At 46.8% G+C, this 18171-nt stretch overlaps 1 protein-coding gene across 1 annotated transcript; it reads left to right on the top strand.

Moving 5' to 3' along the window:
• Nucleotides 1–1967: 1967 nt before the first annotated feature.
• Nucleotides 1968–13122, top strand: tph2 (tryptophan hydroxylase 2 (tryptophan 5-monooxygenase)). Its single transcript, XM_085360236.1, has 11 exons — nt 1968–2132; nt 8152–8286; nt 8372–8555; nt 10131–10231; nt 10816–10883; nt 10967–11163; nt 11380–11515; nt 11670–11796; nt 12513–12608; nt 12698–12831; nt 12948–13122. Exons 1-11 carry the CDS (start codon nt 1968–1970, stop codon nt 13120–13122), a joined length of 1518 nt encoding a protein of 505 aa, XP_085216362.1.
• The last annotated feature ends 5049 nt before the right edge of the window (nt 13123–18171 follow it).

Below are 18171 nucleotides of genomic sequence, written 5' to 3'. Positions count from 1 at the left end.
CAGCTGCTTTCATGCGACTGTCAGATATCTCCTGGCCTCCTCCTCCACCTCCCCCTCACCACCTCCCCCTCCTTGCCTCCTTAGATTGGAGAAGTTTGGTTTTAAAGGCGACGAGGAGGAGGAGGAAGATGAAGGTATCACCTGCAATCAGCTCATAAAGCCTCAGGAACAAAGCAGCCGCGGCTCCTCCCGATGCAGCTTTCATTTCCTGTGTGGCAGGAAATTGTCTCCGCACGCTGATAACCGCGGCTGCCATCATGGCCGTTTATCAGCCAACCATCAGCCGTCCATCACCTGCCCGCCCACAGGTTTAATAGAGGACTCCGCTCCTCTGTGCCCACAGCTGATAAAACCTCAAACTGAAGTTTAAGATCTGAAACGACCAATCAGAGCACGGCGCCATTCCAGACTCAAAGCTCATTAGGCCGAGAGCTGCAGATGTTTACAGTCGAACCAAACCACCCTCTCTGATGTCTGGCAGTCGGGGGGGCGGGGCCACAGCAGGATGTACAGGTGGGAATCATGTTTGATTTGTGGTCACATGACTTTCTGTGGGTGAAGGTCAGCTGTGTGACAGGATTTATGAACATAGGCAGGTATTTAAGGTGTGTGAGAGCAGGAAACACGCCCCTCACCTGCGGGAGTTGTATGGTCCGTCCAAGCCGGAGAGGGCGGAGCCGTGGAGCCTTTCTTACTCTTTATGTCCTACCTGTCACATGACACTCGACGTCAGCGGGAAATCGCTCAGGTGGGGTGACCAGGTGTGTCAGGGTGTTACGAGTTGAAATATTGAGGGTGAGCACAAAGACAACGATTGGTCCAGGAGAGTTAGGATGATTTAATGAACACACGCGTGGGGACATGAACACTGCACGCCGACAGCATCGATCTCCGCCCAACGATACACAAGCAGTTGTTTTCATAACATCAGGGTATTGTTTATGACGCCCCCTCACGCGTCAAACAGATACAACACATGCATACGTTTCAACACCACTAATGTTCTGTTGACGACTTTCGACACATTTAAAAGGACATCTTCTCCGTCTCGAGGCCAGGTGCTTCCTGTTAATAACTCTCGCTTATCTCCTGGAGCAAACTGTCCCTTAGGCAGACACAATTTTGCATCACAAGCTTTTGCAAACTATTATTTGAACTCTTACCTAAACATGAGTCTAACTACTGTGTGTGTGTGTCTCAACCTCCAAATGCACTCGGCCTCACCCCGCCCGTTGATGCTTCTGACCTTTTACCAGGCAGAAGCTCTCTGTCTCCTCTATTATCAGAAAACAAGGTCCTGACTCTGAAAACAGTATTTCTTATACCTCAGCAGTATCATGCATCATAAACAATATCATTCATTCACAATAAGCCAGCAGCCTAATGTAATGCAGTTTAACAAATGTAACTCAGGAGAATAATGCAAACTAAAACTACATAATAATTCACAGTCATTATTCAGGGGCATAACGTGGCATTAATATCACAATCTCACTGCTTTTAAACACGCAGGTCCCTGTGTGCGTGTGTGTGTGCTCCTTTAAACATCTTTGTGGGGACCAGTAATTGGGAGGACCAAATGGCGGTCCTCAGCTGTGGTTAGGTCATTGTTGGGGTCAGGCATTAGCTCCTATTGGTTAGAGTGAGACAGCAGGTAAAGTGTTACATCAGCTCAATGTCCTCAAGGAGATGTGAAAATGAGTGTGTGTTTGTGTTCAGGTGTGTCTCTGAGCTGCTATGTGTGCTCTAATGATGTCACTCTGCTGCCAAAGTCTCCGCCCACCTGGAGACTGCTGTGGGTGGAGCTTACCCCCCCTCCCCCTCCTGGGGGAGTATTTTTGAGGAGGCGGGTCGGCAGCGGCTCACAGCTCCAGCAGCATCAGCAGCAGTATCCTCCTCTTCGTCCTCCTGAGCGGCGGCAGAGCGACAGGCTGGAGTCCTGGTACTCGTACACTCACTGGTTCCCGATGGCGTCGGGCCACGTGATGAAGGACGATGGCGAACCCATCCCCAGGATGCAACCGGCTATGATGATGTTCTCCAGCAAGTACTGGTCGCGGCGCGGGCTGTCGCTGGACTCGGCCATGTTTGACCAGCAGCATCAGCGGCAGCGGCACACCGGCGGACAGATGGTGAGGAGTCTTCATCCTCCTCCTTTTAGACTAACTGGGTACTTTTACTCGAGTACTGTAGCTGAGAGCAGCTTCAGGACTTTATTGATTGCTGATCAGGAGAAGATAATAAGAAACTCTTTATTTCTCAAATTCTGCTCCAAAAATTCAAAGTCAAACTAATTATTTCTACTTTTAGTACTTTTTTACTTGAATTGGCTCATCACACAACCTTCTTGCTGAAGAGCCTTTGAGCAAGGCAGTAATCCCATCAGCTCAGAATATTCATCCAGGCAGCAGAAACAGATCAAACGATTTAAAAAGAACTGCCCAGAGCGATCAGATCAGTAACTGAAGATTCATCTCCACACTCTAGTTCGACCCTCTGCTTTATGGAGGAACAAATGTGCCAAAAGAAATCTACAGGAACTAATGAATCTGACATGAATTTATGTTACAGAGTTCTTTCTGTGATACTCGTTATTTACATTCACTTTAATTTATTTATTCCTTTTATTTCTGTTTTATCTCTGCACCATTCTCTCTATTTACATCTTTTTCTAATGGCAGGAAATCTGTCAAAGAAAAGCAGAAAAACAAATGCAAATACAATTTAAACCCTAGCATGAAACGGTCAGCCTAAAGTGATGTTTCTGGACTGTATTTAAGCAATATTTCTTCTTTTTCTCTGGGCCAACATGAAAAACCTGCAGTCAGGCTGATGGCTCTGCATCGTTTACATCACACGTTAAATATTCCCTCCATGCAGCTTTGCAGGCGGCATTTTCCTGCCAGTCGGCTCACAGGGATCGAAGTTCGTCCACGAAAAACAAAAACCGTCCACAATCCAGACACTGAAGAAGAGCGAAAGATAATGTCCAGGCTCAGCATGAGGTAAAGAGTAGACTCAGAGTACACACTCAGAGTTGTGTGTCCGTGCTCACTGTGGGGTCTTTGCTGTCAGAGTTCTGGGTAAGCAGCGTGTCGTCGGTTGCTAGGCTATGGGCTGTTTGTCCGAGCATCCGTCGGCAGCTCCACATCTTTATTTCATGACGCTAACAGCTGTCAGAGCAAGCTGCTTCACGCCGTTGCCACCGTGTGTTTGAACAGCAGTTCTGGGGAAATTTGTCGCCGTCTGCATCAGATAACGCTCCACGCCTTTATGAGGCCGGCCTATCAGAGCAAGCGATCATACTGATGGCGTTACTGAGAGGAAGTCACCCAACCAGAAACAGAACTGTGCTTTAGTTTACGCAGTGGAAACAAAAGCACGCAGGTAAAAAGGTTTAGGGTGGAGAAAAGGCTCCATCAGCTGATGAAGGTCAGGTGGCCAGCAGACACACTGGTACAGTTTAAATTCATTCACAGCAGCAGAAGCACCTCAGCCTGACTCCCGCTCAAACACTGCCCCCTGCTGGTGGGAGTCTGAGCTAAATCTGCACAGGACACAGACGACTCACCCTCCTCTGTCACTCCGACCCTCTGCATGTTCCCTTCACTGCATCCATGAACCTCCTCTGAGCTCTTCTCCTCCTGCCTGCAGCTTCTCCCTTCACCTTTCCTCCTCTGCACAGGCTCAGACCATCTCAGCCTCTCTGAGTCTGAGCCGTTCCCCTGATGACAGGATTCTGTCCACACTGCTCACTTCCAACAAACATCTGAGCATCTCCACATCTCCAAACCCCTGACACTCTTTCTCCACCCACTCCACCCTGCCTGCACGCTCCTCTTGGACCTGGAGGTGCTGCTTCCTGTCCCGTTGGACTGAGGGCTGACTCACTGTCGCCCCCTCAGGTGCAGGGTGGCATTAAAATCCACAGGAAAGGTGAAGGGAGAAGCTGCAGGCAGGAGGAGAAGAGCTCAGAGGAGGTTCATGGGAGGGCCTAATGAGCAGGGGCGGATCTAGAAGGGTGGCATGGGGTGGCAAGTGCCACCCTAAAATGATCCCTTGCCACCCCAGTTTTGCATATGACAGTGTTGTTTATTAAAGTAAGACAGCATTAACAGTTTGAGCGTAGTTACAGTCAGCAGTGAATATAAATGCTAAAACTGAATATATTGCATAGTGTCCCCCCCCTGCACCAGTAACAAATGGTTCAGCCCATAGCAGGACCGGCTTTTTTCTTGTTTTCAGCAGCAAGCGATGCTCATGATCGTGCCAGAGCACATTTTGAACAACACCATGGGAATTTTGGATTTTACACAGGTGGGTGGATGTTACACTGTGGAAATGGAAGGAAGGTGAGTGTTATTAACCCTCTGTGGTCCACGGACACGCTGCACCTCCAGATCACATGACTGATGTAAGCTGACACAGCAACAAGCTGCAGCCACGCTGAGTCTCTGTTTCAGCCACATTGAAAGTTCGGACTTCAAAGTTTTTAAATTTTAATTACAGGCCAGTAAATCCAGAGTTATGATCATATATATATCAGCCACGCTTCGTTCTAAATACTGTCGTCACGTGTGTGTTTTAAGCGTTTTGTAAGGACAGCACGAAAACAGGAAAGAAAGGAAAAAAGCCACCTCTTTCTTATTGGTGGAAAAATGCACCATGTCGACCAATTAAAAAAAAGTCAACATGTGGGATTTGGTTGTTTAGGAAGAGGGAAAAGTTTGGGGAGTGACGGTAACAGGGCGAGCGAGACAGAGCGAGAGAGAGAGTTTAGATGTGGCAGATTTGTGACGTTTAGTGTGTTGTGTAGTCGTTCTGTTGTGTAGTCGTTTTGTTTAGTGTGTCAGTGAGGGCACTAATGACTGTCAGAGGCACATTTGCAACGTAAACACTGTCACTAAGTAGAAAACCAGCGGAGTGATACACCTGCTGTTGTCGGGCCTGCAGGTTTGTCCCTGTGCTCTTCTGTCTTTTGGTGGACAAACTTGTTTTTTACTGGCACACATCATTTGTGGGGCATCTTATTGCCACACCTGATTGTTCTCTCATTTTAGTTTTAGTAATATTTTTAAATGGTTGTAGAAAATGAAACAAACGGTGTATTGGCTGCATTTTTAGATAAATAGTTGTTTATGTTTATAAAATGTACGTTTTATATTTGCATTTCAAGTTATAAACATTTACCCAACATGTCTGTGTTTTTTTACAGTAAAAAAACAACTAAAGTCAGTTGAGCTGAATTTAGTTGTTTTTTGCCTGTAAAAAGGCAATTACAAGAAAATGGAACAAGATAGACCCACCATCACAGGACGAATGGATCAAAATTATAGATGAAATACAAACTATGGAAGAATTGACCTACAGAATAAGGACTCAGGAAGATCAATACCATAAAAAGTGGGAGAAATGGACTGAGTACATAAACCCAACAGGATAAAGACCAACACACTGATAATGAGAAATGATCAAACTGTAGAAACAAGGAGATCCAACATGGGTTTGTTTTGTTATCCTACCTGTTGTATTTATCTTTTTGTTGTTGTTTTGGTGTTTTGTTTTGTTGTTACCCCCCCCCCCCGTATAATGTTTAAAGAAAAACAATAAAAAGAAAGTAAAATAAATAAATAAATAAATTCAGTTGAGCTGAAAAGAAAAAATAAAATGAAACAATCTGAGGGTGAAATACAAACGTAAACTCAAAGGAGTCACACATGTCCGGTTGTATTTCAGACCTCAGGGTTCATCCAACAAATCATGAAAAATGAGGTTTACATGTTTGTTCATGACGGTGCAGATTTCTGACATTTTGTGTAATTTAAGCTGCAACAATGTGACTGTTTTCTAACAAAAACAGTGAAACTTAAGTTAGACTTGTGTTTGTAAATGAAGCGCCCCATGTTGTGTAGCTTTCTGGAGTTTATACTTATTGGGCTACATATTTATTTATCATACAGGCTATACAGTACATAGCATCAAAACTCACATGTTTTATGTAACTAAAGTGTGTAATCATGTGGGTACAGACAATAATTAAGTTATCGACTATATTTATATGAAAAACGTGCATACTTACTGCATTTGAATCATGTAACCACATGTAACCACCTGCATGAGTGTTTGGGGGGAAAAGGCTTTGATTTTGCCACCCCATTTGATTTCTTTGCCACCCTAAGAAAATTTCTCTAGATCCGCCCCTGCTAATGAGACCTCCATCGCATAGTCAGAGGCCTGATTGGTTGATGCTTCTAAACATCTGTTTTGGCTCTCGGCGAAGGCGGTCGCACTTTTCTCCTCTCCTCCTCCTCCTCTCCCTTAGCTTCCCTGCTTAGCCTCTTATGTCCTTGTCTAGTCTCGTGTTTTTTGTATTACTTTTCCCTGGAACAGTCTCTCACAGTCTGTTCTCTAAAACCTAAAAGAGGAATTATGGATTTGATCAACTGGTCTCTGAATGCAATTGACACCCCTTTCTCAACGAGAAGTCTGGGCTCGGGTGAGCCTGAGTGCTGAAGATATCTACCTATTCGGAACCATGATAACAGGGTTCTTGCTGATCGGAGCTGGCTTGGCCCTGACTTATGGAAGAATTAAGGAAGCGGAACCGGCTGTTCAAACCCCCACAAGGCTGCCCGCTGGGATTGGAACGATGGGACGAGGCGTGAGTTTTTCAAAATGGGCTCATTGAGTGCAGCATGGATAAGATCTTGGAGAACGCACGGCTGCCATGAATACTCAGAACAAGACCTCTGAGTGAAAAACTGGATTACATCTGGAGGGGCTCGCTCGAATAACACCTTTGAGCGCAAATTGGATCACATCTTGGGGAAGTGCACTGCAGTCGTGAGTTCTCAGAACCTGCTCTTTGAGCAAAAGAATGACAACATCATGGAGCGTAAGTAACATCATAGAGCCTCCCCATGATGGTATCAAACTTCTGTTCCGTGGTGTTATCATTCTTGTGATTCTGAGACCCCACAACTGCAGTGAGCCGTTCTGCGATGTGATCCAACTTTCGCTCAAGGGTCTCATTTTGAGCAGGCCTCTCTCTGATGTATCCCAATATATGCTCAATGGTGTTATTGAGTCTTCACGGCAGCTGTAAGCGTCTCCAAGGTGTTAGCCATGCTGCGTTCGTTGTGAGAGGTCGCGCCTCGTCCCATCGCTTCAATCCCAGCGAGCAGCCTTGGGGGGGGGGGGGGGTTTGAACAGCTGGTTCTGCTCTCATAATTCTCCGATAAGCCAGGGCCAAGCCAGCTCAGATCAGCAAGAACCCTGTTATCATGGTTCCGAATAGGTAGATATCTTCAGCGTCCTCGATCGACAGTCCCGCCAGGCACATGATCCTCCGATTCTGCCACCCGTCCATCGTGTATCCGGCAGGGAAAGTCCCTCCAGGGCACTCGGGCTCTCCCGAGCCCAGACTTCTCGTTGAGAAAAGGGTGTCAATAGCATTCAGAGACCAGTTGATCAAATCCATAATTCCTCTTTTAGGTTTTAGAGAACGACAGTGAGAGACTGTTCCAGGGAAAGTAATGCACACGAGACAAGACAAGGACACAAGAGGCTAAGCAGGGAAGATAAGGGGAAGGAGGAGAGGAGAAAAGTGCGACCACCTTCGCCAAGAGATAAGCACGCACTCATCCCCCTCCCTTTCCAAACGCCTTCGATGCTTGTTTCCTGCGGGGGAACACGGCGGGTCTGTGTGCCGCGCTGGAATGGTAGCGCTGTGCAGGGCGGCTGCTGTGTTCGCTTCAGATTACTCCTCACCCCCCACCCAATCCTGTGGCTTGTCATGTCTTTCACAGAGTTGTACTGTGGACATTTATGTGCTTTTTGTGCAGAGGAGTTTTTTTGTTTCCTGTTCTTGTGCTGTCCTACCATGGAAGCACAGCATGAGTAGAGGTCTCTTTTTTTCCTCTTGTACTTTCCCATTGTAGTGTATATTTCAGTGTTTTTCTGTAACGCTACCGATCTCCGACTTGTATCCCCATGTGATGTCTTTGTTGTGTGTGTAAGCTTGGGGGGCGGTCCCATTTCACTGCAGGGCAACCTTCATGTGGCGAATAAAGCTTTGATTGATTGATTGAAACGCTTCATTTTGTCACAATAACCTCACGTTCTTTGTCATGTTTGTGTTGTTGCTGTCAGTCGAGGCGTCCGTCCTTCTGTCCCATCAACGAGAAGCCGGACAAAGAGGGCACAGAGGATTCTGGGAAAACGGCAGTGGTGTTTTCTCTGAAGAACGAGGTCGGCTGTCTGGTCAAAGCTCTCAGACTGTTTCAGGTCAGGAAGCCCTCAAAAACAGATCACGCCTGAACCTCTGCCCCACCTCCATCTTCACCCTCTCTGTCCTCGCGTCCTCCTGCAGGAGAAGCACGTGAACCTGAACCACATCGAGTCTCGGATGTCGAAGCGAGTTCCTAACGAGGTGGAGATCTTTGCAGACTGCAGCTGCAGCAAGAAAGAGTTCAACGAGCTGCTGGAGCATCTCAAAGACCACGTCAACATCGTGTCCTTCAATACGCCAGCACATGTGTGGTGTGCTGAAGCAGGTATGAGCGCGCTCAGGCGCACACCTGGATTTCTGGAGGCTTTCTGCTTTTGTCTTAACAGCTACTGCTTTAGTTTTAGTCAACTAAATGTGATGCGATTACAGCAGACGTAATCTGAAGTTGATTCAGTGACTCAAATCTAAAATGTAAAATTTGTGTTTTGAGCGGTGAGTGATTCTCCACGATGTTTACAAAGACCGCGTCTCTTCTTCTCTCCCTCTTCTGTTACGTTTTCATGGGAGTGGGCTGAACCACCCCTCCCTCGTTGTTTATCAGGAGCAGATGGAACGCTGCACAATGAGGTCACTTCCGATTGGATCACTTTCACACTCACCCCACCTTTTCTGTAGTACCTGATTAGTTCTGATTGGATCTCTTCATCTTGTTTTGACTAAAGTGGCCAGTTTCTAGCCACGTGCATAAAACGGCAAAGGTGGAGGAGAAGAGAAGTCGTAGGTGTTCACGTGCCGTGGAGCGATATTTAAATGACCACGCCTGTTTTACCACTGGAGAAGGCGTCCCCTTCACCAAAGAAACAAAAACAGGAAGGAAAGAGACTATGTCTTCGACATCTAAGCAAAATCATATTGTCTTCCTCCGCAGCTCAAGTTCATCTCCTGAGCTGAAGTCAGGGAGCTAATACATGAAAACATGCATAAACTCGCTCATTCATTCCTGATATTGTCACATTTTGCCAGTTAGTGTCCTAAAAATCACACTTTTCCCCTGATAAACAGTTTTGACATTTTCACATTGTAAAAGAGCAGCTAACACAGGCTAACAGAGGCTAAAAAAGCAGCAACACAAGCTATTGCAGCTAACAGAGGCTAACAAAGCAGCCAACACAAGCTAAAAGCAGCTAAAACTGTAGCTAACAGAGGCTAACAGAGGCTAACAAAGCAGCCAACACAAGCTAAAAGCAGCTAAAACTGCAGCTAACAGAGGTTAACAGAGGCTAACAAAGCAGCCAACACAAGCTAAAAGCAGCTAAAACTGCAGCTAACAGAGGCTAACAGAGGCTGAAAAAGCAACCAACACAAGCTAAAAGCAGCTAAAACTGCAGCTAACAGAGGCTAACAGAGGCTAAAAAAGCAGACAACACAAGCTAAAAGCAGCTAAAACTGCAGCTAACAGAGGCTAACAGAGGCTAAAAAAGCAGCCAACACAAGCTAAAAGCAGCTAAAACTGCAGCTAACACAGGCTAACAGAGGCTAAAAAAGCAGACAACACAAGCTAAAAGCAGCTAAAACTGCAGCTAACACAGGCTAACAGAGGCTAAAAAAAGCCAACACAAGCTAAAAGCAGCTAAAACTGCAGCTAACAGAGGCTAACAGAGGCTAAAAAAAGCCAACACAAGCTAAAAGCAGCTAAAACTGCAGCTAACACAGGCTAACAGAGGCTAACAAAGCAGCCAACACAAGCTAAAAGCAGCTAAAACTGCAGCTAACAGAGGCTAACAGACACTAACAGCAGGTAGTGGACAACACTGTGAAATGAAAAGCTATCATACAGAATGTAAAGGTTTGACAGGCCGCAGTGTTTAAGCGTTGTGAGACTTCTCTGTGTTCTTCTCAGATGAAGACGAGGTTCCCTGGTTTCCCATGAAGATCTCCGAGTTGGATCAGTGCTCTCACAGAGTGCTGATGTACGGGTCCGAGCTGGACGCCGACCATCCCGTGAGTCGTTTCAGTTCAACTTTATTTATAAAGAACAGCTCACAGATGCCTGCAACGTGAGTTCATCTTGCATTCGAGACAAAGAGGGGGCCAGACTGCAGTGTTTAGGGCCTTTGTGTGCAGGTCAGGGTGTTAAGTTTCTCCTTCGGGTCTTCGGGCTCATCTCTGAGTTCACCTCTGGACCTCCTATAGCTGTTTTCATTCAAGAGGAAAACTTTAACTGAGTCTGCAGCTGTCCAGCCTGTAGGTGGCATAGATCAGGAAGTGAGACCTGCAGAATGAGTTCCTCCCCACAGGTTGAGGTGCTGAGTTCAATGTGCTGCTCATCTGCCCCCTCACGTGGAAGAGGCAGGGCTTTTTACACACACCTGCCCGCTCTTCGATCCACACAAAATAAATTCGTCTTTGGGGCTTCGACACACTGGAGGAGGTCCAGCTAACGTGTCAGATGTCAGCCTTTCTTGGTGGGACGTACGAGTGGCAGCAAAGCTGCGAGCAGCCCATAGGTGCACGCAGAGGTGGCAAAAAGCTGGGCATGATGGGATATCTGTACTCTGACTGTGTGTCCTCTTCCTTCCTGTCAGGGGTTTAAAGATAATGTTTATCGCCAGCGCAGGAAGTACTTTGTGGAAGTGGCCATGAATTATAAGTTGTAAGTATGTTCGTCCGTTCGTCGTGTTTTCTCGTGTTTCACCTCTCACGTGTTTCACGTCTCGCGTGCCCCTCCCCCCACAGCGGGCAGCCCATCCCTCGTATCGAGTACACGGAGGAGGAGGTGAAGACGTGGGGCGTGGTGTTCAGAGAGCTGACCAAACTGTATCCGACTCACGCCTGCAAAGAGTACCTGAAGAACCTGCCGCTGCTCACTGAGCACTGTGGCTATAGAGAGGACAACATCCCGCAGCTGGAGGACGTCTCACTATTCCTCAGAGGTACGTCTCTCTGAACACGTTCACCTGGACTCAGGTGACCCATGAGTCACATTACAGATTCCAGAAGTTCTGCTGAAACATGAAGCGCTGTTGGTGGCTGCCCCGCCTCTTTGATGACATAATCCCTCCACGGTGATGTTTTTTGATGGATGAGAACGGGCCAGAGCTGAACAGGATGATGACCTCACTTCCTGTGTGGCTTCCTGTGTGTTTCAGAGCGCTCTGGCTTCACCGTTCGCCCGGTGGCAGGTTATCTGTCTCCCAGAGACTTCCTGGCTGGTTTGGCCTACAGAGTCTTCAACTGCACTCAGTACATCCGGCACAGCACCGACCCGCTCTACACCCCCGAGCCGTGAGTACCTCCACCTCACATCCACCTTTCATCCATCTCTAGTTTGATGAGTTTGATGATTTCCAGCTCAGCATCACGCAGACAAAGAGGTGAAATCCACTCTGTGTATTCAGTAGTTGTAGTGATCCATCTTTCCTCCTCCTCCTCCTCTCAGAGATACGTGTCACGAGCTGCTGGGTCACGTCCCCCTACTGGCTGATCCAAAGTTTGCCCAGTTCTCTCAGGAGATCGGTCTGGCCTCCCTGGGAGCGTCTGACGAGGACGTTCAGAAACTCGCAACAGTGAGTTTCATCATCATGGTAACGCTGCAGAGGTTCGAATCCAGCTGTGGGAGGTTTACGGAAGACTTAGGATAAAAGAAATTGAAATAAGCCAGTAAAATAATAAATAAATATCTCTTTAAGAGTAATGGTACTAAAAATAGCAGCTGTATGAGATTAAATATTTTACACCCTATTACACGTTAATTATATTAATTTCGAAAATTATTTCTTCATGTTTTGTTTGAGAACGATGAGAGTCCTATTCTCACCTTATGTAATGATGAAGTGTCACCTGATGGTGGCGCTAGAAGAACATGTTTCATCACCAACATGTTTTAACTGTACAGCATCACTTTAAAGTGGATCTGTTCTGTTAGAGTAACAGAGTAAAAGTACTCAGTTACTTTGAAGCCCTGTAACTCAGTACAAAACAGAATCAACAACGCAAAGACATGCGCTCTAGAGACTCAGTTTCACACAGTTTTTTATAGTCATACATCTCCATGACATCACAGAGATGGGACAGAAGCCCCACCCAGCTGCTGCTCAGAGCTTCTGTTTGTGAGGGTTAGCGTGGTTACACCCCCTGTGGTGCAAAATGATATTACATGAAAGCACAGGCCATCTGAACAGCTGATGTCTCTAACACAGAGGTTTGGACATGATGCCATAGAAACCAGTTTTTAAAGGAACCAATCAGTGATCAATCAGTGATGGAGCCTCGTGTGTTTCAGTGTTATTTCTTCACCATCGAGTTCGGACTGTGCAAACAGGACGGTCAGCTGAGAGCTTATGGAGCCGGTTTACTGTCGTCTATTGGAGAGTTGAGGGTAACACACACAATGCACATACGCGCACGCACACACAGACGCACACACGCACGGTGGAAGTGATGTTTGTCTGCTGATGTTTTTCCCAGCATGCCCTGTCTGAAAAGGCATGTGTAAAGATGTTTGACCCGAAGACGACCTGCAACCAGGAGTGTCTCATCACCACCTTCCAAGAGGTTTACTTCGTGTCGGAGAGCTTCGAGGAGGCCAAGGAGAAGATGAGGTAAGCAGCGAGTAGTCACTGAACGCATCGTGAATGTTTTAAAGTCTGAACAGGAACTAAACTCCTGCCTGGACCGAGCCCGCCGTGACTTCCTGTGCGTGCTTCCTTTCCCGCAGAGAGTTTGCAAAGACGATAAAGCGCCCGTTCTCGGTGTACTACAACCCGTACACTCAGAGCGTCGACCTGCTCAAAGACACCCGCAGCATCGAGGATGTGGTGCAGGACCTGCGCAGCGACCTCACCACTGTGTGCGACGCCCTGGGGAAGATGAACACCTATATGGGCATCTGAAGCTGGGGACGCACCACCAAGCTTCTGCAGAACATCAGCCGCCATCACGCGTCCATCTACGCCTCTGAGTCCAATGTAGCAACCACAGGAAGTTATTAGCTATCATACCGGCTCATAGTCTGTATCACAGCGCCACGAATCCATCAATGACGACTTACTGACCAGGTCAAAGGTCACCGAGACCATGCCCAAGCATCTGCAGGTGTTTCCTCATGAAGGCAGATCCAGAACGAGGAACGCTCCCTGTAAGGCTTCCCACGCCGATCCAAAGCTGCGTTCACACGAACCACAGAGCAAAGTTTCACCTCGCTGTGTGCAGCATTCACGTCCCCGTGTTGCTCCGTTTGACTGCCTGCAAAGAGTCAAAGGCCTGTTTTTGACACTTTCAAGCCGTCTACGTTCGTCTGAATCCCGTCTCTTTCGCTGCATTTCGGGCTGAACTGCTGAAAAGCATGGCGGCGGTTAGCTCAGTACGATCAGCTCATCAGAGCAAGATGTCGTGAGTAAGAAGGATGTCCAATAAGACCCTCGCACATTGACTCACCTCTTTCAAAACCCCCTTCAGCCAACCGCCATCCATCGTAGAAATGAACTTTTGGTAAATTTTTGCCTCGACAACTTGTTTCTCCTTTACTTTGGCGCCAAACTGCACAGGCAACCATGGCACTCTCTCAGCTGTGTGATGGATCCACAGTTTGGCTCAAAGTGAACAAGAAGCGAAATCGTGCGACTCCCGCCTCATTCGCGTTGCGATTCCTCTGGCGTCCGTCTGAGCTCTCGCCATACTTCCTGCCAGCAGGATCGGGTGAATACATTGTTTATTGGATCAAAACGCATTCGCCTCTCTTCTTGTTGTCTCGTTTTCGATGTCACAGCGTGAAAGCTTCCCTTCGTGCTTGGTGTGAACGCTCCGTCTGAAGGTCCTCCCCTCTGATGAGCTTTGAGGTCTCGTGACTATAGAGCATCAGTGAGTCATGTGATCTGACTGAGGGTTTGTGTGATTTGTGGACTGAACAGGCGGCGCTCTCAGCTGATTGGCCGCGGCTGACTGAACTTCCTGTGCTGCTGTGTTGCTTCTGTACACGCCTGTAAATGATGGACCATTAAAGCTCCCGAGTGTCGCAGGTCTCTGTGTCTTCATTTTTACCTGCAGTGAGAGCATCATGCCTGCACGAGCAGAGGGCGTCCGACGGGTGGGGCTACCTGTGGTTTTAGTCCAAGGTTACAGTCTGCTGAAGTCCTCTGACACTCACCCCCACCATGGTACAAACTCAGTGTGTCATCCAGATGTTTGTGGGTGGGGAACAGCTGGGGGCTTTAGGGTGTTCGAGAGATGTTTGACTTTTAACCGAGACTCAAAGTCATTCCATCAGAATTGGCTTTTCAGTGAGTTTGTGTCGGTGGGACGTGATCCTGTTTCCAGGCTTCATGGCCCCATGCCCAGCTTTAAGCCAGGTTTGAATCTGCTGCTCGTAGAAAGGAGAAGTGCCCTCTCTCTTTTAACCATGTTCAGACAGAGTGCAGGACGAAGGAGATGAGATGTGGAAGTACTTCAACTTTGTTACTGGGAACTTATGAAGAAGAGAATAAACATGAAACTAAGGTTAGACAGCAGGAATATGAGGAACAACACGACAAAGGATGCAGACAAAGGGTTTAAATTCACAAAAGCGAATGGGCAAAGTGGAGACACCTGGGGAACACAAGTGAACTGAATGTGACTAATGAAGCAGAACTGCACACGACACAAAGAAGTATCAAAATAAAACAGGAACTAACAGAACAGGTGACACTTCAATACCAACAGAAAGGTAAACCAACACAGGGACCAGACTGACGACTAAACACAGATAAGACATGAAGTAAATGTACACAACCTACAACTAAACACTGGGTGATGGTTACACTGAGAAAGAAAGCACATGATGACAAGCCTCAGAGTTGATAATAAAGGGGAGATGCTCACAAATAGTAGGTGCTACGACCTGAAAGGTGAGTACGAGGTGCGACCTGTAATGAGTGACCTGAAGAGCTGAGACGGCGAGGACATGTCTGCAAAATACGGCGGCGCACGATTGTGCACAGCGCCAAACGTTTAGGCCGAGTTTTTAAAAGTGATGAAGAGCAAGCAAAACGTGCGACCTCCTACAGCAGCAGCATTTCAAACTGGATTTAAAGACGTAGCCTGGAACACATCCAGCTGAAACTCATCAGAACCAACATAATAAAACTTTTACTGTCAGTGACGTGGCTAAAAGAGCCTGACACAGGTGTTTACTTCCTGATCTGTTAGATCCTCTGATGAGCCCAGAAAAAAGTCCCTCCCTGGCTCTTCGGACTAATAATTCCTACTTAGTGATTTTCCTTCTTTTACCGAGTCACCTCCTTTCAGCTTCTGCATGCAGTAGCGGTTTTAGATATGGGCGACACGGGCGGTTGCCCGGGCGGCATCGTGGTGGGGGGCGGCATCACGGGCATCGGCAAAAAAAAAAAAAAATGCTCATGCTGCCCCAACATCAGCCAGCGCATACTGGGAATGTCACAGGCACTGATCGGTTTTCTATCGCCCCTTTGCTGGGAGTAAGGGCGCCCTCCGTTTGCGAGGTGCGCCTGCTGCTTGCGCCACAGGGAGGAGATCGGCGGGGAGTAGCATCTAATAACCAACTCGCAAAATAAAACAAAATAAAAACAAACCAACAAACACGAAAACACCAGACATCCTGATACAGACATATAATCTGCACCGATGTTTTTTAGAAATTCTGTACACGTAAAGTGAGCGCGAGAGCCCTCGGTGCGCGTGCTCGCTGCTGAAGTCAAAGTAAACTTTATTGTCATCTCCGCTACAGACAGTCCAGCATATAGAGACGAGACGACGAGGCTCCAGCTACAGCAGTGCAAGGAAACAAAGAGGAGTAAGAAAATAAATATACACTTTAGGACTCGGGGTAAAGGATCAATAACAATTTAAAATTTACAGTTTGATGATTTAAAGCCTCACACACAACCTGTGGAAAGGGGAGGGGCCAGCTGCTTCCAAATAAAGCACATTTCATTCATAATGATGTAAATCCAAGCCCATCATGGATTCATGATCTGAATCCTGGGTTGTGTGAAATCCCAGAAATGCACCTTAGACAAAGGGAGTCTGTGAACTAAGGTGTCGGTGTGTTAGGGTCTGTTAGGTTATGTTGTGATCCTCGGGTTGGGGGATTTGTGTTCATGCTGGAGTGCAAAATTAAAACCAAGATGGACAAGAAAAGTTCAAAGCCATCAGGTGCTCAGTTTAGAAAAAAGAGAAAAGAAGAGGAGGAGAAACGAGCAACAGCTGCAGGTAAGCAGATGTATGATTGGATAATGGCAGGTCATCCTGAACCAATCAGAATCAGAACACTTTATTAATCCCTGAGGAAAATATGTGAGTTACAGTTGCTCCAAGAAGAAATGGTAAAAATAGCAACAGTAACAGACTAAACTCCAAACAATACATTATGTTAAAGATTTTAATAGTAATCAGTCAGTGTCAGTTGTTGATTTGTCCTGTTCTCATTGTATGACGAATTATGATGGCTGTTTGGTAGCTGTTTGCATACTATGCATACTCTCTCTCTCTCCATATGTGTGTGTGTGTACAACAGTTTTATGTTAATGTACAATCCTTAATATGTTTTGCCTGTGTGTGTGTGTGTGGGGGGGGGGGGGGGGGGGCAGAGGGAGTGCTTGCCCAGCGCTCCAAACAGGCTAGGACCGCCAATGTCTGCAGCGTCACGGTTTAAACTGGGACGTTTCCTTTAAACCGACCCCCTTCCACACGGTTTGGTCTCATGAAAGAGGTGAAAGGGTTTTAAAGAGGTAGATGTGACTCATAAACACTTAAAAGTAAAGAGACAACCCTCTGAAGGATCATTAACAAATAACAGAAACTAAAGACATGTTTTTGTTGGTAAAATAAAGAATTCAGGTGGTTGACTTTTAGTTTCAGTGGACTGTGACGACAGACTGAAACGTTCACGATGTGTCACAGTCAGGCTACGGCACAGAAACACCTCTTCTGTGGAACCAGCTTCCAGTTTGGATTCAGGAGACAGACACTATCTCTACTTTAAGATTAGGCTTCAAACTTTCCTTTTTGCTAAAGCATATAGTTAGGGCTGGACCAGGTGACCCTGAATCCTCCCTTAGTTATGCTGCAGTAGACGTAGGCTGCCGGGGATTCCCATGATGCACTGAGTTTTTCCTTTCCAGTCACCTTTCTCACTCACTATGTGTTAACAGACCTCTCTGCACTGAATCATATCTGTTATTAATCTCTGTCTCTCTTCCACAGCATGTCTTTATCCTGTCTTCCTTCTCTCACCCCAACCAATCACAGCAGATGGCCCCGCCCCTCCCTGAGCCTGGTTCTGCCGGAGGTTTCTTCCTGTTAAAAGGGAGTTTTTCCTTCCCACTGTCGCCAAAGTGCTTGCTCATAGGGGGTCATATGATTGTTGGGGTTTCTCTGTATGTGTTATTGTGGGGTCTGGTTACAATATAAAGCACCTCGAGGTGACTGTTGTTGTGATTTGTATAAATAAAGTTGAATTGAACTGAATGAAGTCAGCACTCATAGACTCCTGTGTTAAGATCAACATGTTTACAGTCTGATACACAAACCGTTTGGTCTCTGTAGCTGATTGAAAGTTTGCATTGTTAGGGGCGTGGCCTCTTTGACTGACAGGTGGATGGTGACACAGGTGGCTGTAGCTGCTTGGCTGAGCTCTGCACCGCGTTTGTGCTGTTGGAGCCTTTTGGAGCATTTGTAATGACATCGTGTGACCAGTAACATGGCTGCTGCGAGGTCACTGACCGTCCAGGAAGGCGGAGCGAGAGTTTGATGGGTGTAAGAACTTCTCAGTTTACAAAGACTGTCAGTGACACTCAGTCAGCATGTGTGTTTTTCAAAAGTTTATTTTAAAAAATTCTACTTTTACAAAACAAATATGGCTCAAATACTTGAACTTTGACAGCGTGGTGACCTCCACCTGGAGATTCCTCTGAGGTTCGTGCGGC

This window comes from Diplotaxodon limnothrissa, linkage group LG7, assembly GCF_057381915.1.
Source record: "Diplotaxodon limnothrissa isolate DT_005_m linkage group LG7, D_limnothrissa_male_GT1.1, whole genome shotgun sequence".
NCBI classification, from domain to species: Eukaryota; Metazoa; Chordata; class Actinopteri; order Cichliformes; family Cichlidae; genus Diplotaxodon; species Diplotaxodon limnothrissa.
Note: the sequence above shows the minus strand (reverse complement) of the source record. Positions and strands in the feature narration are given on the sequence as shown.

Bases quoted from the DNA above. Each gene is read 5' to 3' on its own strand.
- tph2 (XM_085360236.1), top strand. From the start codon at position 1,968: ATGGCGTCGGGCCACGTGATGAAGGACGATGGCGAACCCATCCCCAGG. The intron at 2,133-8,151 runs GTGAGGAGTCTT...TGTTGCTGTCAG, and splicing joins GGCACACCGGCGGACAGATG to TCGAGGCGTCCGTCCTTCTG. The intron at 12,609-12,697 runs GTAACACACACA...TGTTTTTCCCAG, and splicing joins CGTCTATTGGAGAGTTGAGG to CATGCCCTGTCTGAAAAGGC.